A 25,115-nucleotide genomic window follows, 5' to 3' on the forward strand; every position below is an offset into this window, starting at 1 on the left:
ACTTCGATCCGGTTCGATACAAACGAGAGGGTTAGAATCATGGCGACCTGAAACGTTTTCCTCGTTGAAAACCAGGACTGATGTTGTTTACCGACGTGTATATTATTTAATGAGCAAATTTATTGTTAAGGCAACTTAGGGTTAAGTTAATTTATAGTGACTTCATCATCATTTATTTCACTTGTATTTTTATAACATTTCGGCGTGTACATTGTCGTCCTTGGTTAACATTTCTTGTTTAACAATTTGCCACTTTTCGGGAGATTTTTAAACACTTTAAGCAAAGCTAGACTATTCTATGTATTTCGTAGATACCATTTTTTATTTACATAATACCATTTATTATTTTATACCATTATTTTTACGTAATACAATTATTTTCGTAATACCATTTATTTGTTTTCACTTGTTTAAGTTTTATTTAAATTCTTTTGTGTATTTAAATTTACTACGCTCGTCAGATCTTATTAATCTTGAGCTTCGTTTTTTTGATAATCAGAGATGTTAGTTAGGAGAATATAACTAAAAATGGCGATATGGATTACATTTTCAGACACAAGGTAAAATTTTCGAAACTGTCACTTACGCCGCTACGTTTCCAACTCACTCAATTATCTTCATTACTCGTCAAAGTTATGTTCAGCATTATTGACTATAGAGTTGCGGATATGTGAAACAATTGCTTAATCAATTTTTATCGGAGTCCATACAAAAGCAACTAGACTGCAGATTCGATATAATTATTAAACCGATTAACGCTTCACTAAAACCTAGAACTATGAAATCAACTAGCTACAATCTATCAAGTAAGTTAAACTTTTACGACCTGTAAGATGTACGAGGGTTATAAAAACGCTTACAATAATGAACTCTGTCTTTTTTGCTCTTATATTATCGCTAGACCGTGGATTTTTATGAAAAATAAAAGTTCTCTGCACTAATTGCAGGATACAAGAGCTACATTGATATTTATTTCGTTTCTTGACAGTATTATTATTTTTAATTAATTTTATTACAGTGAACGTTTTTACTGTTTTATACGTGATCCAATCATTTTTGTCATAAATGCATAAAAATCCACAGTCTAATTAACACACGAGTTGTTCTGATTCTGTGGATCTCGGTGTGGATTCGTAGTTCTCTTTCTTTCGAGATTGAGTTTATAAATAATCTCTTAAAAACATTTCTGTATTTTGAAAATATATACAGGGTGAGTCGCATAATTTCCACACCCTAGGATAACTTTTAAATTATGCCCACAATTAAAAATTCTTGAATACAAATGTCATCGAACATTAAGGGGGGGGGGGGGGGGGTAGGACGATGTTGTATTTACCTTTCTTGTACATAGCGCAGTTCTAGAAATTTCAAGGTAAACTTCCTCTTTTTCTTTTAAATGGAAAGCTATATTCGTCTTATCGTAGATCGAAAAAAAAATATTAAATGTTAAGTCATATACTCAACCTGTATATTGCTATTTATCACCCAATCATACTTAACGTGCAATAGGATCATATTTCCTGCCGTCGACGCAACTAATGTTTAACCTGCATAAAAAAGTCCACAATGTAAATACCACTGAAAGAAATAAAATTCCATTTAACACCCGCCTCTATAACAAAAAAGAAGAAACCACAGTGCAGTAACAGCCACGGTGTGCACGTGTTCCAGAAGAGGCGCAACAATGAAATCATGAAAAGTGTCAAAAGGTTCGAAACATTTCAATCGTACCAAACAAGACACATATCGGATCTTTTTCAGTGTAAATTGGCCGGCCGGGTTTTCGGGCGGCGTTTCGGCGAATTCCGCAAGCACAATGGATGCCGGTGAAATTTACGGAGCGCGCACGGTTCCCGATCGGTCGCTGGCAAAACAGAACACTGTATTCAGCGTATGTGCACTGCATAATGCAAAACGCTCCGGCTGATGATAGCTTATCCAATCACCGCACTGTCAGTTACAATCCGCTGGCTCCATTACCTATCGATTTATCTTAATGGGACGTGATCGTTATTTATCACTATTTTCAGTCGCAACCGCCGCGGCTCGATTTCTCTCGGTCCGCGCCGTGCTCGAAGGAAAATAAGAGAAGGAAAAAAAAAATCGACCGGTGATGGAGAGCCGGGGAATTGATCGAAAAAGGAAAAGAAAATTTCTACGTTCTGTGTTCGCCGGGAAAATAAATTGTAAACGATCGCGGTATGCGCGTGGATCGCGCCGGTGTTGGCTAAGTTTCCGCACTCTGACCCACGCGAACCAACACCGACACATGCGAACACGTGTGCTCGCGCGCGCGCGCGCGCGCGCACGCACACACACACACACACACACACACACAGAGAGAGAGAGAGAGAGAGAGAGAGACGAGATACGAGAGAGAGAGAGAGAGAGAGACGAGATACGAGAGAAAGAGAGAGACAAGATACGAGAGAGAGAGAGAGAGAGAGACGAGAGAGAGGCAAAAGAGAGACAAGAGAGAGACAAGAGAGAGACAAGAGAGAGACAAGAGAGAGACAAGAGAGAGACAAGAGAGAGACAAGAGAGAGACAAGAGAGAGACAAGAGAGAGAGAGACGAGAGACGAGAGACGAGAGACGAGAAAGAGAGAGAGATGAGAGAGATGAGAGAGAGACGAGAGAGAGACAAGAGAGAGACAAGAGAGAGAGACAAAAGAGAAACAAGAGAGAGACAAGAGAGAGATACAAGAGAGATACAAGAGAGAGAGACAAGAGAGAAACAAGAGAGAGACAAGAGAGAGACAAGAGAGAGAGACGAGAGAGAGAGAGAGAGAGAGACGAGTAAGTGCGTGCCAGTTTCGCATCAATAGGTCAATTTGAGTTTCAATTGATAATTTGGTCCAGCAGACCAGGAAAATTCGGTATTCGATAAGCGTTACACCGTAATGATTTCACGTTCATTGTGGAGCCGGCCTTAGTGAATAAACTTACTAATCGCGTCAGAACTCGCCGGAAGATAATTCGGTTTCATGTGCGAATGAATTCGATAACTTCCGGCGAACTATCCGATCGATAAGCGTCCCGCTATTTTACAGTTTCGATGTTTATCGCAGAGTTTCGGCTGTGGAGCTTTGTCGCGGGTACGTACTCGCCGCGCGGTAAATTCGACGTTTCGGTTCAACTAATCGGCCAGCTTCATTAATAACTTTGCACCCGGCCAGCTGTTGCCGGAGTTCGCCGATTTGCTTTGAAAATCTGACGGCAGAAAAGACGGAGGCTCGAGCGACTTAACCGGGGTTTCTTTGTTAAATAAACACAAGCCGCTGTGTACGAGCGTTTTAATCAGATTGAAGACGAAAGGAGCCATCGAACGATTATTATAAATGCAAGTGTACCGGAGATGCAGGACGATTTTCCTGGAGAATTTCGTGTCTGGAAAAGTCGTTCCTGCCAGCTGACGCCGTATCGGACGTGAAACATTGACCGGCCCACCGTCGTCGCGCGTCGATTGAAATCGATCGCTGCGATTACTCATTTTTGTTGTTGATTGATCCTTTATGTAGAATATCCGAAACAAAGCAATGCTTCCGAGTGTTCGCGATTCGATACAACAATGCCGAATTAGCTGCAAAATATTGGTCGCTTAAACTGTTTCGATTGAGAACGTTTTGTGATTTCTTTATTGAAATTTCACTAGGTTTTTGAATTCTTTTCACGTATAATTGACATACAGCGACACACAATAGTGTTCGAAACGCAATAACTATTTTAATACCGGACTAAGAGACTTGAGTTTTTCTTAGATGATAGCGAGACTAGTGTATCGGATGATGACTAGTTTTTTTTCACTAGGTTTTTGAATTCTTTTCACGTATAATTGACATACAGCGACACACAATAGTGTTCGAAACGCAATAACTATTTTAATACCGGACTAAGAGACTTGAGTTTTTCTTAGATGATAGCGAGACTAGTGTATCGGATGATGACTAATTTTTTTTCACTAGGTTTTTGAATTCTTTTCACGTATAATTGACATACAGCGACACACAATAGTGTTCGAAACGCAATAACTATTTTAATATCGGACTAAGAGACTTGAGTTTTTCTTAGATGATAGCGAGACTAGTCTATCATATGATGACTAGTTTATTTTAAATCTTGCTATTACTTGAAATGACAAAAGAAATTAAAATACTCTCGTTTTTTAACCTTTTTATCCGAGCCTATAAGAGAAATTTATAAAATGCCTCTCGTTGATCTCGGTAACTTATAGGCATACTGAAATTTTTATCGAAATCAGTTCACGTTGTTACGAGTTACAACAAATTAAAAAATTAAAAAATCGCAGCAAAAACTAGATGAAATCTGCAGTTTTTTAAATCGATCAACGCCTGTTGCTCGACTCTGGCAACGAAACATAAAATAGAACCACGTTGCGCAGAAATTTTATTGCGCTTTAAATTAAACAAAATTGTTACATTTTTATTAACGAAGGAGTCACACAATATAAGAACATAAAAAAATAATAATTCAATTCAATGCAGCTATTGCGATATTTCGAGGTGGTGCATAAAAAATTATTTTAACCGATTTCGATCAAATTTTCAATTTTACCAAGATCTATGGCATTTTTTAAATTAATGTTACAAGCTCGGATAAAAGAGTTTATAATTTTTTCTTTTCATCGCAAGTAATAGCAAAATTTAAAAAAAAAAGGCATTTCAGTTATCGTATAGTAGACCAGTGTAGTATCATCTAAAACAAATTCAAGTCGTTTAATTAAGTTTTAAAAAAGTTATCACGTTTTAGAAAATATACGAACACTTTTGTGAGCCGCTGTAAGCAATATTTTGTCTGCTTTTTCAAGAATATTTTAAGGAATCGACTTCACGTTGTTCGTGGACGTTCTTTGTACGATGTTCACAGGTTTCATAAGGCTCTTAACTCTTTCATCATGGGATCATTATTCTTCTGACATGGTCGTTCGAACAAGCAATCAAGTTTCTAGGCTTCTGTGAATACCTGGATAAAAATTCGTTGATCAAATTTCGATAAATAAATGGACTTTTATCCAGATGAAACTGAAAATTTGTTTCTGCGTTTCTGAGTAATCTTCGGGTTCGTTAAATTATCGGATTACCAAATCATTGTCGAACTCGTTTGATCGCATCAGTTGTTGCTATCTGAAATTCTGCGAAAAGAGCAGAACAATGGGTGTACGGATACGAGAGACTCTGCTACAAGTCGTCGCATCTATTTAAACTACGTTATTCAAATAACTCTCAGATCCGGTGATAACTCATTAATTGAATATAAAACACGAAAATTATTAAGCACGCGAAAACTGATTGTTTCCTCGAGTGAAAAAAAACAACAAAGCAGAGTAAATGGGCACCACCGTCGTATATAGCAACATGTAATAAATATCCTCATTGAAAAATAATGTGGCCATTAAACACATGTAAGCAGAGTATTATTATTCTTATAAATCATTACCGAGACCATTAATAACCGCACCTGCTCTATCATTGTATTAAAATGAAATTTTCAATGCAAATTACGTGATTACCATTCGCGAATATATTAACGAAAATGCGCGTTATCTTTCATCTTAATTATAAACCGATTACGACGCGAACGTGCCATAATTTCGGTAGCAACGTAAACTGGGCTATATAATCGATACACCGAGATTTATTTTACTTTAAATAACATACCGATCACTCCGTAAATCCTTGCGATCCGCAAATTCGCAGCAGCTTTCGTAAACAAGACAAACAGCACAATGTGAATACAATTTGTTCAGCAATGCAACATGTCTGTGGCTAAGCAATATACATTAAACACAACAAACTTATTTACTGACGTGCACAGTTCGTCGTTTCATTGTCTTAAAGTCTCCAGAATTTTCACATTGCGGTAAACTAACGTTGCTCGCTTTCTCGTTTGATTAAGAAAATAGGTGAAACATAATTAAACAGAACTAATGTAACATACTGATACGTACAACCTTGGTTTGCAATTTTGCTTTTTCCATTGAAAAGATTTGTCGTGTTTGGAAAAAATGGTCTCGCAACAGTGACAATATCTTAACAATGGATCGATGGATGTGTACGTGCACGGATGAACGAGTGCAATATGTAAAATCGCATACTGATTGCGATTCTGCATCGATTAAATGCATATTAAAGATCTACGCTGTTAAAGAATATCGGGAGAAATTCGTTCGCACAGAAGAAGAAGATCACAACCAAAATATATTGGATCGGTCCATGAATTCGTGTGATTTTAACCCATCCACTGCTAAATCTCTTCTTTTTTTAATTTTTGACTGGAAAAGTTATGTATATGCGCAGAAAGTTGTGTAACAATATAATTATATTCAAATTATGTTTACCCCTGTTAAAACATTTTATATCTTTTAAAAAGCCCCAAATGGGGATTGTGGCATATATACTGTATATACTATATATATACTATATACTATAATCTCTGAATTACATATTTTTGTATGGTATTTAATTATAATATAAAAACCAAACCAAAAATATCATGTTTCAAGTATGATAATTTTGTGTTCAACTTACAGATGATTCCCAAATTTGTTCTTTTGTTGAAAAGAAACGAAACACAAAATATACATCGTCTGCTGTAAACAATATTAACTGATATTAATTGATATGATATGCGCCAAGTGGTGTACGTAAAATTCCAAAATCCCCAAATGAGGATCGTGACAGTTGATGGGTTCGTTTCGATTTAAACGCTTAATAATTGTCTATATAACAGTTACGTCTCATGCGTCACTCGATGGCAAGACTGTAAAGACCTCAGAAAAATTTAAGGATATTGTTACATAATTTTTTACGATTCTCTTACAATTATATTTCTAACAATTGAAATAATATTCATCTTTGACATGTTTCGCTGCACGATTAAATTTGTCATAAACTGAATATTTGTTTGAAAACTAGTGTGTCAAGTTAACAAGAATAAACATTACGGTATATTTGTTGACTTGACACTCCGTAGTTTTCAAAAAATTAATCAGTATTACTCGCACGGAGCGAATAAGTAAACAATCGCACGACACGAGAAGACCGAAACTATCGAATGACGTATGAAACATAGCTGTTAGGCAACATTATTATTATTTCCATAATAATAATTTAACTATTGTTTGAACAATAATATAATTTAATTTCCCAAGCGGGAAATTAAAATCGAGATTAAAATCCCACGAACTTATGGATTCGACCGTGCAAACGTCGCCTGCAGCTTTTCAATGAACGACCGTGAAGTAAAAGCTCGCAGCAATGACCTTGCTCAATGCTGACCCTGACAGCATTAAAGAGTCGCCGATAATCCCTCACGAGGGAGCCAGTAGCGACCGATTAATGTTAATTAATGAATTAATAGGAGAGGTTGTGAGGGCGCGCTGGGGTCGAGCATCCGCTTCATCGTCGACACTGAGTTGAACGCCCGTTATTACTCCACTAGGAGCGACGCATTAATTTGCCGAGCGTCCCTTATCAGTGACGTTTCATTTGTCACCAGGTTGTACCATAAATGTCACCTAGGGCGGCTGCCAGAGGCCTTTCAAGTCTGAGCGCAAACTTGCGTCTCGCGCAAAACGTTGGCTCGGGTACTGACAGTAAATCTGCTCGCAGGAGAAGTTTACGAGCAGGAACAGAGATGGAAAGAGAGTAAGAGAGAGAAAGAGACATACATGCGTATACATATATAATTGCTTGCAAGAATCGAATTATAGTTACGTGAACGAAGATTTTCAATAAAAATCATCACAGTCGAACTACACCGGCGTCCTTAGTTAAAAAACGTCTTGTCTACTGATTTGCCACTTTTCAGGCTGTTTGAAAATTACGTTTTAAGCAAAGTATATACTTCGTAGACTTTTCCAAATTTAAATTCATTTATTTATTTTTCACTCGTTTAAGAATGAAAGCTTCATTTTTTTTGGATGATCAGATATGTTAGTTAGGACGAAGGTATGCCTGACTAAGTAAAATTACGTTTTAAGCAAAGTATATACTTCGTAGACTTTTTCAAATTTAAATTCATTTATTTATTTTTCACTCGTTTAAGAATGAAAGCTTCATTTTTTTTGGATGATCAGATATGTTAGTTAGGACGAAGGTACGCCTAACTACGTAAAATTACGTTTTAAGCAAAGTATATACTTCGTAGACTTTTCCAAAAATTTAAATTCATTTATTTATTTTTCACTCGTTTAAGAATGAAAGCTTCATTTTTTTGGTACGCCTAACATTCTTAAAGCAGAGCCACAAATGTCTGAAACAATTTTCGAGTCAATTCTTATGAGGATCCATCGATTAAGCTAAACTTCGTTAGAATCCAGAATTTGTAAGAATGTATAACAGCAAAGTAATTTAGATTGTAGATTTTACGATATTATTAAACTGCGATCGATTAAACGAGCCGAACTTCGTCAGGATGTACGACAGGGGGTTAAATTGCCATAATAAATTCTGTTTGTTCTGCTCTCACATAATCAAACAAATTGTGTGTCGAACATTTGTTGTTTATTCTTCTTTGGCGTGATTCGAGGTTGCATTTTAAGACGTAAGTCAAATTTTTACAACGCGTTTTTAATTTTAATTTTAATTTAAATAAATTTTAAATTTTACAACTACTACGGTTCAGAGCAATACAATAGTTGTAATTGCTTGTTCTTTCGGTCGAAAATGGAAGCACTTCTTATTGGAGAGAGGGAGAGAGAGAGAGACAGAGAAAAAGAGAGAGAGAGTTACCTATATAAATACATAGAGAGAGAGAGAGAGAATATATATCTATGTAAATACATGAGAGAAAGAGAGAGAGAGAGAGGGGGGGAAGAGAGAAAGAGAGAAAGAGAGAGGAAGAGAGAAAAAGAGAAAGAGAGAGTTACCTATATAAATACATAGAGAGAAAGATAGAGAGAGAAAATATATATCCATGTAAATACATGAGAGAAAGAGAGAGAGAGAGAGAGAGAGAGAGAAAATATATATCTATGTAAATACATAGAGAGAGAGAAAGAGAGAGTTACCTATATAAATACATATAGAGAGAGAGACAGAGAGAGAGAGAAAATATATATCTATGTAAATACATAGAGAGAGAGAGAGAGAGAAAGAGAGAGTTACCTATATAAATACATATAGAGAGAGAGACAGAGAGAGAGAGAATATATATATCTATGTAAATACATAGAGAGAGAGAAAGAGAGAGTTACCTATATAAATACATAGAGAGAGAGAGAGAGAGAGAGAGAGAGAGAAAGAGAGAGGAAGAGAGGAAGAAGTGCACTCCATCTTCCTTGCGAAGTCGTCTTAAAGCCGGCACGGGGCTTAAATGCATCTCGAGCATCTCTTTTCGCAGCGCCGCTTTATGTATCCCCCAAGGCCGGGACCAAGCCCTTATCTCGACGAATTCCGAAATGTTCGGATGGAGGAGTGTTAGTTAGACTCGGCAAGACATAATTGGCAACCGTGAGGATCCCTGAAAGCCCGAGACCGACGAGAGGGGTCGGAACCACAGGATACCTCCTGCGTTCAAAGGATCGCTACTCATTTTCCACGCGGGAACACAATCGGCCCGCAAGTTAATATTTAAATTCTAACTTCATCGGACTCGAACGAAGGTTTGCTTAGACTCGATCTGATGAATTATAGACATAATTCCGCCGTTTGCTGAAAATCTCCAGCTTTCCGAACCGCGAGCTCGCGAAGATTTCCGTCGATCATGCAATGACGGATGAATATTTTAGTATTCGTATTCATCTTTTAAACCAAAATAACGTTTTTCTTTTTTTAAACTGAACCAAGTGACTGGAATTTGTTTTAGATGATAATGAAACTGACCACTCGGAAAATTGAGAAGATTTGCTAGAATTGCATGACGAATAGAGGCAGCACTTCGATCCACGCTTCGGACGTTGTTTAAAAAATTTTTCAATGACAAATTTAATTTCACAACTTAAAATGTCCTGAATCAGAAACGAAAGATTCTGTTTAATTATCTGGCCTGGTTTCCTTGCAACTGGCTCACAAAACGTTCCTATTCGCGACGATCTCGAACGAAATTCAACGAATTACGAATATCAAGAATGAATTTTCTATGAGAAAATTCTACGCATTCTTGTTTTATCCAAATTTATCCAGCAGCATAGAACTCTCCTTTTCTGCAAGAATTCACCAACAGCAAAGATATTTGGAATCTGCTTAACCCTTTTAGCGCCTAAAATAGTGTCTAGTGCCTAGACGAAGAACACTGAAGACGAGGTACAGTAAATTCTCCCTAATTGACAATTTGAAAAGATGAGATACGATTGTTCGAGCCTTGCGGCCCGTTTTTATAGCTGTAAATATACAGTAAATTTTGGGATACACACACACACACACACACACACACACACACACACACAGAGAGAGAGAGAGAGAGAGAGAGAGAGAGAGAGAGAGTGAGAGAGAGAGAGAGAGAGAGAGAGACGAGATACGAGAGAAAGAGAAAGACGAGATACGAGAGAGAGAGAGAGACGAGATACGAGAGAAAGAGAGAGACGAGATACGAGAGAAAGAGAGAGACGAGATACGAGAGAAAGAGAGAGACGAGATACGAGAGAGAGAGAGAGAGAGAGAGAGAGACGAGAGAGATGAGAGAGAGAGAGACGAGAGAGATGAGAGAGAGAGAGAGAGAGAGAGAGAGAGAGTAAATTTTCTCAGATTGTGCACAAAGATGGATAATTTGGAAAGAGGAGTTACGACCATTACAGGCTCGTTTTTATAGTTCTTGACAATCGACAACTATAAAAACGAGCCGCAAGGCTCGAATAATCGTATCTCATGTTCCCGAATCGTCCATTTCCGTGGACAATCTGAACGTTAATTAAGCAGAATTTACAGTAACGATAAGCGTAATTCGGTTTGATTCGTTTAATCGAACGAAAGATAATAATCAGCGAATTCATAAAGGAACACTAAGAAATACCAGGAGAACAAACTTCCTGAGACGTAGCCACACAGCAACGATTGTATAATTGTTCTCGGGCACTGCGAAGGTTAACGAAGATTTGTCGTAACCCGCGGCAACGGCGTCGCCCGATTACGAACTCGTGGAGCGGCATTATGAACCGAGGAACGAAGGCAACGGTATCCGGAACCGCGGAATCGGCAGCAACCGCTTATAATAATCGAATTTACCGGCTCGTTTGGCGGTAACTATTCCCAAACATCGTAAAACGCGGAGATAGCCGGGTTCTGTTGCGCCCGCTTCTGTGTACCGTAGGATCGAGCAGGCAGCACAGCAGCTACGTGTTGCATGTTGCTTTTTCGCTCATTTTTCTTCGGTCGGGCAAACGCCATTAACCGTTAGCAGGCGGCGTCGGTGGCGATGGCGGCAGAAAGAAGGATCAAGGGTTCCGCAGTTCCGAAACAAAACGTTCAATAACCCGGCACCGTTACGCCGCGCGGCAGCGGCGGCGGCCCTGGCTCCCCCATTGGCGGGTTTTCTGCCGGCACGGAAAAACTGTGAGTAAACACCGCTTATAGATTTCGCAGTTACGCCGAAGCCGGATAATTAATTGATACCCCGATTCGCGGAACCGGAGCCTAGTCGACGGACCCCGGAAACCACGGCCGTTCGTGGCCGGAATCCAAAAGCAATTAGTTACACGCGCAGTGGGTTAGCTGCAAGACCCGAGTTCCTATTCCTGCAGATCCTCTCGTTACGTTTACACGTGCATAGGCGCGTAGAGGCACACGGACAGGGAGGGCGCGCGCGCGCGCGCGTAATACGGGGAGTACACGCAGAGCCGGGGCCGTTCTTGTCCGTTGAACAGCTGGAAGCGGATCTTTTCGTATTTCCTCCTTTACGGTGTTTCGACCTTCCAACGTCCCCCCTCCTCCGCAAGCCGGCAAACTGCTGGGCCAGTTAGGTAACATAGGCATAATGCAGCAAGCATCGCGTGGAAGGCGCGGAGAGCGCGCGATCGCTAATCGCGTAACTACGTTTTCCCCTTTAAATTGTTTGCACACCGTCGAGAGCCGGCTGGCTACCCCCCGGCCCCTCTATCGACAATGCCCGTCACCGGCCAATAACGTTACAATAGAGGGACCGCGTGATTATCATTGACAATGTTCGAGCTTACGTAGAACGCGGTATCGATTTCCCTCGGTGACCGTCGAATTAACACACTCCGCTCGTCGGGAGGATGACGAATGTGCGGGAACACTCGATCGGACCCCACACTGTTAACTCAACTACTTCCGCAATTCACCGCGAAACACTGTACATATTATACGTAACTTCTATCCAAGTGTCTTCCTTGTTTTTTCGTCGTACGAGACATGTTTCGGCGTCGTTCGCTTCGGAGAACCGTCGCATGATTCTCTTTCTACAAAGCGGACTCGCGAAACAGGAGGCTCGAAATTTCTTCGACGCGGGTTTCGTCGACGACAGATTTAGCCGGCAACGACTTTATCACTAGGTCAGTCGAAACGATTGGTTTCTGATATTTTTTTCTTTTGCAATCCCTGATATTGAAAAAATGTTTGTAGTCAATGTTAAATAAATGTTGTTGTAGCAGAAATTTTTATACGAACTTCTTCGTTCAAGCATATGTTGCAACAGAGATCGTAGGAAGTTTAAATAAATCCAATCTTATCGTTGTTATAAAATAACAATTGTCAGTTCTAATGTTAACCGAGATATGATGTTTGTTTACTTCTATATTAGATATCATGGAAAATACAATTTAAGTTTAAATAACAATAAAAATGTAAAAGTTACTTTGAGTTTGTAATTATTCACAGCATTGTATATGGCCTCCTGTAACCGATACACCCTGTATATTTAGAGAAGAAACTTAACAGAACACCATATTTGTGTATCTTTATATTAGAAATATTAGAAAATAGAAATATACAAATTGGATTCAGAAAAATAAGATATCTGTGTACCGTGTTATAATTTATTCTTTCATTTTATCTTTTTATGGAAAGAATTTAATATATGTCTTGCTCGATAAATATAACTAATTATGTCAGTAAACAAACTAAAAGTACAATCATTGGCCAGGACGGTGAACAAATTCATTTGAATAACCATAAAATTCCTCGTGGTAAAAGTAGAGCAGATTTTGATATTTCATCTTCAAGGTTTCAATTACTTAAAAATTAGATGTCTCGATGAAATAGATGCAAATAGATGAAAGAAGTTTCATGTTACATAGCTGTTCCTACTTTGATAATCAGCGTAGTAACGAAATATTGATAGAATTTTGTGGAGTATAAGTTTGGACACAATTCAAAAGCTGCGTATGAGTTGCGCCAGGAGAATACTAAAGTATGGCTTGCGGAATCCTCTTTACATCAAAAGTTCCTCCGCCTTGAACCATTTATACTTGAACTCTCCTTTCTTATGAATCAAGTAGAAACGTTGCAGATTTAGTACGACTTTGACTCGTGATGAAGATTTCAAGCAATAACCTATTTAAGTATGAATGTTATTTTGTTTTGTGTGTGTGTCAAGAGTCACAGATAAAATTCTGTTCACTTGCCAACAATATTTAAGCATTCAATTAGACACACAATAAGTATAAATTTTTTCTTTTTCTGAAGAAATTATTGCAATCGAAAAGATTTTAATCGTTGCAATTGTGAGGAAAATAGCGCTTTAGATTTATCAACACTAGAACTGCCAAACCAGTTTACAATTCCTGGTATTATAAATAATGGTGTTGTGAGAAATTTTTTGATGAACTTGGTGGGCTCCTAAGGTCATTTGAAGTAACTTTTTCCTTAGCGCAAATGCAATCCGCGGCTTTGTTTACGAGTTATTAACCAAAAAGAGTGACCAATGAGAAGCGAGCTCGGCTGGCGCGAGACAGTCGAGCCAATGAGCGGAACTGGGCTCCGTGCGCTCGTTGGCTCGGCCGCCTCATTGGTCAGTGTTTTTCGTTAATAACTCGTAAACCAAGCCACGGATTACATTTTCGCTAAGGAAGAAGTTACTTCAAATGACCTCAGGAATCCCCCATTTCCGGATTACGAGACATTTTTGGGACACTCTGTATATTAGAATAGAAATCGTACGAAGTTGAAATAAATCCAATTTTGTCATCGTTATCGAACGATACGTATTAGTCACGTTTAGAGCTCGGTAGTTCTACAAAAAATGGCGTGTAACTCCATAAGAATGAAAAGACCGCGCTTATTTTTACTTATCGCCACTTTCATCGCAACGCGTGCACAAACGAAGAAATAGTTCCTACGAAAGTGTCCCTATAACTTCAGCAATTTTCAAAGAAAGATACATGTGAAACCGGTGATTATGGCCGGCTCGGTAGGTTTAGCGTTAAACATGGTGCCTCTTCTTCTCGGCGATTATGTACTTCTTTCCCTTCCATTGACTCGCGTTTATGGTCGCCGCTGTGCACAAGATACACAAAGCGGTGTATCTTACCCGCGAGCCCTCCTCTATATGTATTCGTTCAAGAAATCACTGCTCCTTACGTACTTGGTTTATTATTTCGGTTCCCGGGGCCGTTCTTTGTCTGAAAACTTTAAGACTTAATAAAGTGTTTTACAAGGTTCCCGCTCGTATTACAGCTTCCTCCATTGTTATCGTATCCGAGCCACGTAGAAATGCATGTCGTATCTTCCGCGAATTCGCAGCCGGCGGATCTTTCGGGCAACGTCCCCGGCGTTAATACTTTCATTCCGACGCGCGCCACGCCGGTTGTTCATTCCCCGCTACCTTTGTCTGAAAATATTCCTGGCTGCTCCAGGAGGAGTCGCTTTGACGCTGCTTGGCACTCGGCAGCGTTAAAGCGCGGCCTGCAGAGGAGAGGACAGAAGAACGGTCTCTCTGCTCCATCCGCGAACAACATTGTCCTAGACTCGGAAGTAGCTCTCAGCGAAGGAGAACAGCCTGAGCCTGTGTCGGCATTGACCCCGGGGCTGTTTATTAGTCTATTTATGGTAGACGACAAGCCCGGACATTAGAGCACAAAGCAAGAGGTTTGAAAAAATACACCGGGAAAATTTATGCATTCACTTGACCGAGACCGAGAGGATCCATCTGTCTCGGTTTCTCTCACTCTTTCTCTTTCGCTCTCTTTCTCTCTCTCTCTCTCTCTCTCTCTCTCATTCCATCTCTCCATCTCTCCCTCTCGCTCTATCTATCATCTATCTATCTATTTTTCTATCTATCTATCTATCTATCTATCTATCTATCTATCTATCTATCTATCTATCTATCTATCTATCTATCTATCTATCTATTTTTCTATCTATCTATCTATCTATCTATCTATTTTTCTATCTATCTATCTATCTATCTATCTATTTTTCTGTCTATCTATCTGTCTATCTATCTATTTTTCTATCTATCTATCTATCTTTCTATCTACAGGGTGTCCTAAAAATGTCTCGCATTACGGAAATATGGGGTAGCTGAGACCATTCTAAGTAACTTTTTCCTTTACGAAAATGCAATCTCTGGCTTTGTTTACGAGTTATTAACGAAAAACACCTACCAATAACAGGCGAGCTCGCCTAGTGCTTGGCAGCCGAGCCAATGAGCGCACGAAGCCTAGTCCCACTCATTGGCTCGGCCGCCTTGCGCCAGCATATCTCACCTCTCATTGGTCACTCTTTTTCCTTAATAATTCATAAACAAAGCCATGAATCGCATTTTCGCCAAGGACAAACTTACTTCGAATTACCTCAGGAACCTTCCATTCTCGGATTGCGAGACATTTTTGGGACATCCTGTATCTATCTATCTATCTATCTATTTATCTATCTATCATCTATCTATTTATCCATCTCCTCTCCCGCTTTCTCTCCCTGCCCCTCTGTCCCTTTATTTTCTCCCTAGCCGCGGGTTTCTTCGGAATGAGATACGGTAACGGGACGTCGCGTCGTCGCGGATAGCCGTGCGTCGAATAAATTGCTGCTACCGCGTCCAAATAAAGAGCAATTCAAGCTCTAACGCACGATCGGTGATCGATAATTGATTACCATTGTCTCTGCCCTTTGTGGCGCTGCTAGGCGACCAACAAAGTCCTGTGCACGTTAGAAACCTCCGGTCTTCTAGTCGATGCCGGCGTTCATTTTGTTCATTCTCTCAATTTTGCAACGAAGAAAACGCTGCTTTGCACAATTCATGCCGTAAAGCCATCGTTTCTGCGAGCTATAGAACAACATAACGATGATAATAGTGCATAGCTTTTGGTTCCGAATAACGATCATGAACGACAATGATGCCGGTAATCATTCATAATCATCGATTAGCAATCGAAATCGTCTCGAGCTAGAATTTAACGGTTACGCTACAATTTTGTCTCGTTTCGGTAACAACGGTTACGGTCTCTATTTTAAGCGATACCTACACTTTGTTGTGCCGTGAATGCATCAAATCTGTAGCGAGTGCCAAAAATGTGATAGAATCGCCGAGAACTTGGTTGAGACGCCGATGCAGGAATGCGAACTGTGACAAAAACCCGCGAGCGTGCAAAACATTTCGTTGGTCTCGCATACTTTTCCCGTTGCGATATCACGACGGTTGCCCGAAAAACAATGTTCCGAAGTACTTGCTTAACCATCTGTAAATCGTCCGGCGAAACCAATCCGTGGGACCGGTGTAATGTACGAGGCGAATTAATAATACCCACTCGGCAGGCACAGGCGGCGGCGGCGGCGGCGGCGACGGCATCGGCTATGTAGCCGCATACATATATGTATGACCGATACGTATGCATGCGGAGTGTTTGAATTTATGTACGACGTAGGCGCGAATAATATCAAAGTTGGCAGAGATCGAAAAATGGCTCCGCGAGAAGTTGCGACGGTTAACCGGCGTCCTGGCGATATTGGAAGTTTTCTTCCCCGACTTCCTACAGAAACTTTCGAGCATTATTATTGGTAGACCCGTGAATTTATGTATGCGGTGTTTAACAAAATGTTTTCCCCGCCAAAGGATTTCTTCGACCGTTCAACGCCATCCGACACACACCGTCTCGAGAGTTACTTCTTTTTCGAAAACTCGGCACTTCCTTTTGCGAAACTGCTAGAGCCAGAGAAGGTGACGAAGCTGCGTTCGCGCGAACTAAGAACTTCCAAGAGTTTTCGTTGGTTTAACTGACTCGCACGGACAGGAAAGTAATTATTTTGTCGTGTCCGCGCCTGTTACCGGTGTTATTAATCATTCGATTACGACCACTTTGTCGCTACCTTGATAACGATTTTACGTAAAATACTTTGCTCGGATTTGAATGCTAAATCTCTCTGTTGTGCTGGACGAAATGTCACGTTCTTAATATTGAAATGATCAATACTGCACTTTCGCAGGAAATAATCGAATAGATATCTGAATTCGAGCATACATAATCGCAGAAGTGGCGAAGAGTCTGTTATATATAGACTGTGGAATTTTATGCATTTATGACAAATATGTGCAAGCGCGATTTAAAAGAATAAATGGAGGGAAAGACCTTAAATAATGTCAATGTGACCACTTTCACCTTAGCAAAATGACCAAAGGAAGAAAGAGATTTCCGTTCGATTCCTCTTTCTTGCAATTGGAGAAAACAATTTTTATTTTGCATAAAGATCCGCGGTCTAGTTATAAATTCAGTGTTATTCCTGTAAAACAACACACGTTGCATTTTAATATTATTAATTTTATACAATTTCAATACTAGATACAGGTACAGTGTTAAATAATTTTTGCAGTCTTGAACGAAATTCCTAACAACAGTCTTCTTAACAATACTATAATATTATATAATATTTCGATCCCTGGACAACTCCCTTCGTGGTAAAACTTTTAACGACGATGACGCTGTAAAATCTCACTTAACTCAGTTTTTGGCCGAAAAGGATCAGACTTTCTACGAGCGTGGAATTCTCAAGTTGTCAGAGAGATGGCAAAAGGTCTTCGAACAAAATGGAAAATATATTACAGATTAAACTTCATTCCAAGTAAAAAGAATTGTTTATTTCATCGAACAAATCGGCAATTACCAACCCAATATAATAGATCCAGGAACTGGCTAATTCAAACACGGTCGAGCTTTAAACGAAAAAATCGCGCGCGCTGTTTCATTTTATCGAAAAATCCACCACCGGCCTTGTCGGAAGCTTAATTCGTATTCCAGCGTCTGTAGAATCGAATTCGCCGGAATTTGATCGAGTTACCTTAAATACATGGAGGGGCCCTAAACGTTCGTTCCGGACGGAGTTAAGACCGCGACGGAGTATTTCTATGCGTTGCATCGCGGCACATTCTATTAACCCAATAGAGCCCCGCGGGAACGGGGATCGCATTTAAAATCAGCGACATCAAGCATCGATAGGAAAGGTATCCCGACGTGACTTAGCACCCCAATCCGGCCGCCGCCGTCGGTTCTCCGTATGCGAGCGGCGCGAACCCTGGGAATTCATTTGCTCCGGTCTCTTCTAAGTGTTATGATAAAGACCGAGAGTGTCTGGGAGCCGGTGAATCGTCGCGGCCGCGCAGGTATTTTCGTCGCGAGACGAGCCGAGCCGTGCCGCGGCAGATCTCAAGAGGATTCTCCGATCTGTAGTCGAAAGACGATTTGCATTTTCCTGCTTGATCCTGATGGGATACGACGATCCCCGAAGATCGCTAAATTACTTACTCCTCCACGTTCACCGACGCCGTCTTATTTGTCGCGAAACAGGCTAACCAAAGGATTAAAGACGCCGGATACTTGCCCGCTGAATTATTCTCGACTCTCTGCGATGGTCTTAAGATAAAATATTGATAGATCCGTGGTGATTACCGTGCAATATGCACAGGATCGTCGATTATGACTCTCGAAAAGAGAATCAATTTTCGATAATTCAGGAGTGTTCTCAGGAAACAATCTAAGCGCCAAGAATCTTTTTTTTAAGTATTCTGTGCGCCAATGGGAGTAAAATAATACACCATTTAGATGCAATATCTTTTTAGAAATGGTTGTAAATAATGTTAACCCTTTGTAATTGGAGCTATTTGATCTGAAAATCCGAAATAACTTTTCTGACTTATAGCATTTACATATTGTGTAGCTTAGTGTATTTTATACATGTGAAATTGAATTTTGTGGCTCGCGCTACAGTAACACTTTTAACAGTTTTTCAAATATAAACAAATTTGATAATATGAAAATTATTTTGAAACGTGATATAACCATTTTTAATGGCGCCGTAGTTCGCCACTCGACTGCAAAGGGTTAATTGCAGAAAACAATGTAACGACGCATTGGTACTTACATTGTTTTCTGCAATTAACCCTTTGCAGTCGAGTGGCGAATCTATGGCGCCATTAAAAATGGTTATATCACGTTTTAAAATAATTTTCATATTATCAAATTTGTTCGTATTTGAAAAACTGTTAAAAGTGTTACTGTAGCATCAAATACGTCGACGATCAAATATGATATTAAACAGTTTAAGTACCAACGCCTTGTTAAACTGTTTAATGTCATATTTGATCGTCGAAGGTCTGTCACGTTTTTAAGCAATTGTGATTTCAGTTACATATAAAGATAAAGTTTAACTAAGTTTTCTTAATAATTTAAAGATAGCTGAATGTTTTCTCCTCCTCCTAGAAAATTGTATTTTTAACACTTACATTCTTTCCTACAAAACCTCCCGAATGGAACTAGTTCTTCAGAAGATAGTTTACTTGACGATGTGTAAAGAATGGATCCATAATCTAAACTTGAGGCAAAACGAAAGCCCGATTACTTATCGGATGCAGTTGCTGTATAAAGAGCAGTTCTTGAAGGAAAACAACTACTTAACAAGATACGATGCAGCGACAAGACAATTATCAAGCGAACTGTATGGTTTGTCACGTTTAGTTGCAATACTCCCTAAATTTCGTACACGATCCAGTAAGTGGGTGCATGCAAGAGTCTGAAGTAAACTCTCGGAGTTTGAGTTTAGGATTAATATGAACTGTACTTGCTTCAAGTACGATATAACACGTTTATGCTGCGAACTACGCTCCGTTAATATTGTAGAAAATTTGTTGTCTACGTGAATTTCCACCGGTTCAAAGCGAAAATCAAACAGGCAAAAGAAATTAATGGACAATGCTGGTAAACGGAGGTAAGCAACGATGCCTGGTAATACGAAATGTAGCGTACAATGTTAAATAATGTATTTGTGCAAATTAATATATTTCAACGCTCGAATAAGGTACATAATCATATAGAAATAATGAAAAAAATAAATAAATATACAAATAATCATATCGAAATATTCTTGATCCAGAAAATAGTTTGACACTGCCACAATCGCGTCATCAATATGCATGTGACTAATCTATTCCGCAATGCATGCGAATGTTGACAAAGTAATCGATGTCACATGCAACTTGACTTTCCAATTTTAATTTCACTAAATAAGATGCTTTAATTTGATGACATTTCTGAGATTGTTAGACTGGCAGTCAAAGTGTTAAACTATTGGCAGTTCGTCTGCAAGAACTGTAGCTTTTTAATCGAATTTAATAAACAGTTTAATAAATATCTCGTAAACGAAACGTTTCGAAGAAAAATGTTAAATGCAAAAGTTACTCGATTTCAAGGGGGGAAATGCAACTATTTTATTTTTCTCTTGTTATTGTCAATCGTTTTTGTTAGTTATTGGGAGGTTGATTTTGTTTCTTTAAATAGAAAACTATATATTTATTCACAGATTTTTAATCACAATCAATTTTTGCTGGTATATATTTAATATGTTATATTTATAATTATATTTATAATCTTATATGTTATAGGTTATATAATATGTAACCCGCAATGTTTTAGTATTCATTTACACGATCGCAGACAAATTAAAAATGTTGCGGGGTCGTCGTTTTAGGGTTAATAAAATGAAAAATTTGTTCGCTTATGAAACTTCGTCATTTCTTTCACACGAAAAAGATATTTATATTTTCCCCTTGAAATCGTGTAACTTTTGTATTCAACATTTTTCCCGATAAAATATGATGTTTTCAAAATTTTTAGATCGAAAGCTTTCAAATAAACAGCCTCTATATTAATTTTCTCGAGAATATCAAACGCGTATCGAGCAAAAACGGCCGGCAAACGCGTGATTTTTTTTCGTCGGAACCGTCAATCGAGTCTCCTCGGAGGGAAACGATTTTCTGTTTTTCAAATTTTCAATTCGAATTCGCGTGACAAATCACCTGGAGGCTTGACACACCTGTGACATGCACGGATCGATGGAAATTTGGCCGTGCCCGATAGGTTCGAGCGATTCTCTCGCGGCCCTGCGCATTAAATTTGTGCCATCCGAGTAATTCTAGCGATTCGCGCAATTCGAGTCCGCGAAATGCAAGCACGTTATGTAGTTTCCATGATGCCGAATGATCGACCGTTCCGAGCCTGTCCTACTGGAACAATGCACACCGAATATAAAATTCAAATAGACGGCGGGGCAACCCGGCGTTCACGGCGCGTGGGAACACCTCGTGAAATCACATTATCTTCGACACACGGGGAAGAGAGGCATCCATCTAATATCCATCTCTTCTCGGCACGAATCTCGCTTCTTTAACTCGATTCTCTCGTATTCCGTGTGCATCGAGTGTTACGTACACTGAATATCACGCCGATCGATGTAACGCGGGAATTTAATCGACCAAAAAACACGTTCGCCAGTAAATGCTGCTTCAAAAGTCGAACTATTTGGACCTTTTACGTCTCGATTTCTTTCAAAACTGCATTTATTATTAGGACCTTCTTCTGTCTTAACAATTTCCCTGACAGATTGACGCAATATGGTACTGAGAAAAAAACCTAATCTGTAAAATGAAATATTTGATTTGCCAGGGTTGGGCACTATTCGGATTGTTTCGAATTAATATTTGTCTAAGATAATTATCCGATATTTTATTCGAATAATTCTTTAGTTGTGAATATTTTACTCGAATAATTCTTTAGTCGAATATTTTACTCGAATCATTCTTTAGTTGAATATCTTGTTCGAATAATTCTTTATTCGAACAATTCGAGATGGTAATATGGAAATATTATTATATTCGACTAAAGAATTACTCGAGTAAAATATTCAACCAAAGAATTATTCGAATAAAATATCGGATAATTATCTTAGACAAATATTTATTCGAAACAATCCGAATAATCCCCAACCCTGGCAAATCAAATAATTTATTCTACAGATTAGGTTTTTTAAATTGACGAACCATGAAAAAAACACGCTATATTCCATCCTTTTTAATCATATCAATTGTTTCTCGTATGAATTCCTGTACGAATAGATTCTTATTCGAATAAATTTGTATCTAAATCAATTTTTATTCGATTGAATATTTATTCGATAGTCTTTATCTTTTGGCGATCAGATAAGACTGCTGAGACACCCGTGTCCCGCTAGGATCGGAAAGCTAAACTTACAAAAATTCTTGCGAAAGAAATTTTCATGTTTTCATTTTGTAAACTGCTCTAAAAACGTTCTGACATTTCATGAAACAATCCGAAATACAGTCATTGTTATAGAAAAGTTCCTATTTTCGAATAACGATGTTACGATAGTTTCGTTCGAGTAGGAAAACGGTTTCATGAAATGACAAAGCTCGGAGACGCGGAAACTCGTTTCCCTGAAGATTAGGGTGCCCGAGTTATGTGGTGCGGCAGAAAATGAGCGTTACGTGGTCGGCGAAGTCACGAGGATACTTAGCCGAAAATCCCACCAAGAATATCGAAACTTCCGATTTCAACAAATCGAGGAGTCTGCACGCGTTGTCGGCATCTCAGCCAGCGGAGGAAACTTCGGCCATGTTGCACCTGTCGATGCTGTTCGAGTTCGAAGTTTTCAACTTACAACGAGGATAGAGGGAAACCGGTGGAAAAAGAGCCGCAACAGAATGTAAGAAAATTCGCGCCGAGAGAAAGAAAGAGCAAGAGAGAAAGAAAGAGCAAGAGAGCGAGAGAGAGAGAGAGAGAGAGAGAGATGCGGTATACAACGTGGGAGGAGGCTGATTGCAGCGCGAACCGTGTCGCGTGAAAAAGCAAAGTAAGTTCGCCGCTGCGAATTACAAGGAAGAGCCACGATACGTCGAGTGGCAGCTCAATTTACCTCTTGTTTTACGGTTTGATCGTTCGATACCATCGGCAGGGCATGTACAAGCACTATCGATCGCGTCGATCAATGAACTTTCGTTTTCGTTCGGCCGATCATCAGTCATCGGTGACTCGGCGCGAGTGACTTCGGGTTAAGGTGCGCGCATACCTCTTCCACAGATCATCGTTCTCATCATTCGAGCCCGTTGCAATCAGTCGGAATGCTCGCAGATTGTTACGTCACTGTGTTGCGCGTATACTCTCACAAAACGACGACAGTCACTTGCAACCAATCGTTCATTTTCACGGATGCCGTTTAACTCGATCGACGACTATGACTCGCTGCTAAGGTTTGTTTTGTCTCGTATGGAAATAATGTTTACATTATCGTATTTGTTTATATTCAACTCTTTCAGGTGCTGAACAACGGTGTATCGTTGTTGATTACACTTGAGAAAACGTTGTTTTCTTAATATTTTTAACAAATAATAGTTTCATTTCCTATTTCTTCTTCTTTTTTGAATTGTCAAGTTTTACAAAATTGATGTAACGTTTTTCCGAGACTTTACTGGAATGAAGAATTAGACGAGGAATTTGTTCGAATAAAGAATTGTACGAGGAATCTGTTCGAATAAAGAATTATTCGAAGACTTTATTCGAATAAAGAATTATTCGAAGACTTTATTCGAATAAAGAATTGTTCGAGGAATTCATTCGAATAGAGAATTATTCGAAGAATTTGTTCGAATAGACAGATAGAATAATTTGTGACGAATAAAGAATAGTCGTTATTCGAATGAAATATTGGTCCAAAAAGTGTTCATTCGGAAAATTATCTTAGGTAAATATTTATTCGAAACAATTCGGGCAATGTGCCCAACGCTGAACTCGGTATCAAAATTTCATAACAATAACCTTGATTCAAGCTAGGGGATCAAGAAATTCGAGATAACCGCAGAAAGTAAGCCCTAAATTCGAGCGAAAGAAACCTATCCTATCCCTAAAGCTGGCGAAAATTCCGGTTGTCGTAAAACGATTTACGATCCCTTAAGAAATATCGAGAGCAATTTCGTAAAGAGTATCGAACTTTGCAGCTTTCGGAGATAAAATGCAACAGATGTTGGAGTAAAAGAAGCAAATTTCTGATGAACAACGTATTACGCGAAAGTTACCAAACGTAACGTAAAGAAGGGTGGTCTTAATTTGCCGAAAGAGGATGCAGGATAATTAGTACGCGGAGAATATTTTTACTTTAGTGATAAAAAGCCAGACCTTTCGGAACGATAATCCATGCGCTTTCCACGCAGATTGTCCATTCGTGAACTAAAATACTAGTAAGTAATTCCATTAGAATGGCATTTAGTGTACCAGCCAAAGATATTATTCAGCGGTTCGCAACGTGCGCAACTATTCTCCATTATACGGGCGCGCGAACCAACGCGATGAAGTTTAGAACGCCAAGACACGACGAAAACTGCATAAATTAACGCCAGCGTCTGGTGAAATTAATGAGCATTAAATTACACGGAATGCGCACGTATTATTTACGACGCGCGAGGGGTGGGCACAGGGTGGAAGAACTTTCGAAGGTGAATTAATATCATTAGACCCTGGCGAGGCAGGAGATGGACGGTCTCTGATTTCTTCCGCTTTTTGTTTGACGTTCGCACGATTCCATTATATCACAGTTTGCATTATTTATTTATTTATGTTGTGTTTATTTATTTATTTGTTTATTTATTTATGTTGTATTTATTTATGTTGTATTTATTTACTTTACGGGTAAAGTCTTTTACGTCAAATAAATAAGGAATGTCATGTAAAACTGTAAATGACGTGAAAATTAATTATAAGATATATAAAATGTTTTAGTGCATGTATAATAATTAAGAAGCCTAATAAAGAGGATTGAAATGACATTAGTGATGCATTGAAGAAATGAATGCTTTCGCACGAAACATTGTAGGTTGAGCATAATCTCTATTTATACAATTGCTTTCGTTAATTGGATTATATGAGAATATC

At 39.0% G+C, this 25,115-nt stretch overlaps 1 protein-coding gene across 5 annotated transcripts in view; it reads right to left on the minus strand.

Moving 5' to 3' along the window:
* Positions 1-25,115, minus strand: part of LOC117219214 (autophagy-related protein 16-1) — a 325,306-nt gene that overhangs the window by 254,216 nt on the left and 45,975 nt on the right. The window contains exon 10 of one of the 5 annotated variants that reach the window (XM_033468172.2): positions 5,505-5,718. The exons of the other annotated variants lie outside the window; for them this stretch is intronic. Within the exon in view, the coding sequence (XP_033324063.2) occupies positions 5,680-5,718 (39 nt within the window). The 3' untranslated portion in view covers positions 5,505-5,679. Of the gene's footprint in view, positions 1-5,504; positions 5,719-25,115 lie in introns of those variants that run through there. 5 annotated transcript variants of the gene reach the window in all.

This window comes from Megalopta genalis, chromosome 2, assembly GCF_051020955.1.
Source record: "Megalopta genalis isolate 19385.01 chromosome 2, iyMegGena1_principal, whole genome shotgun sequence".
In the NCBI taxonomy this organism is placed as follows: Eukaryota; Metazoa; Arthropoda; class Insecta; order Hymenoptera; family Halictidae; genus Megalopta; species Megalopta genalis.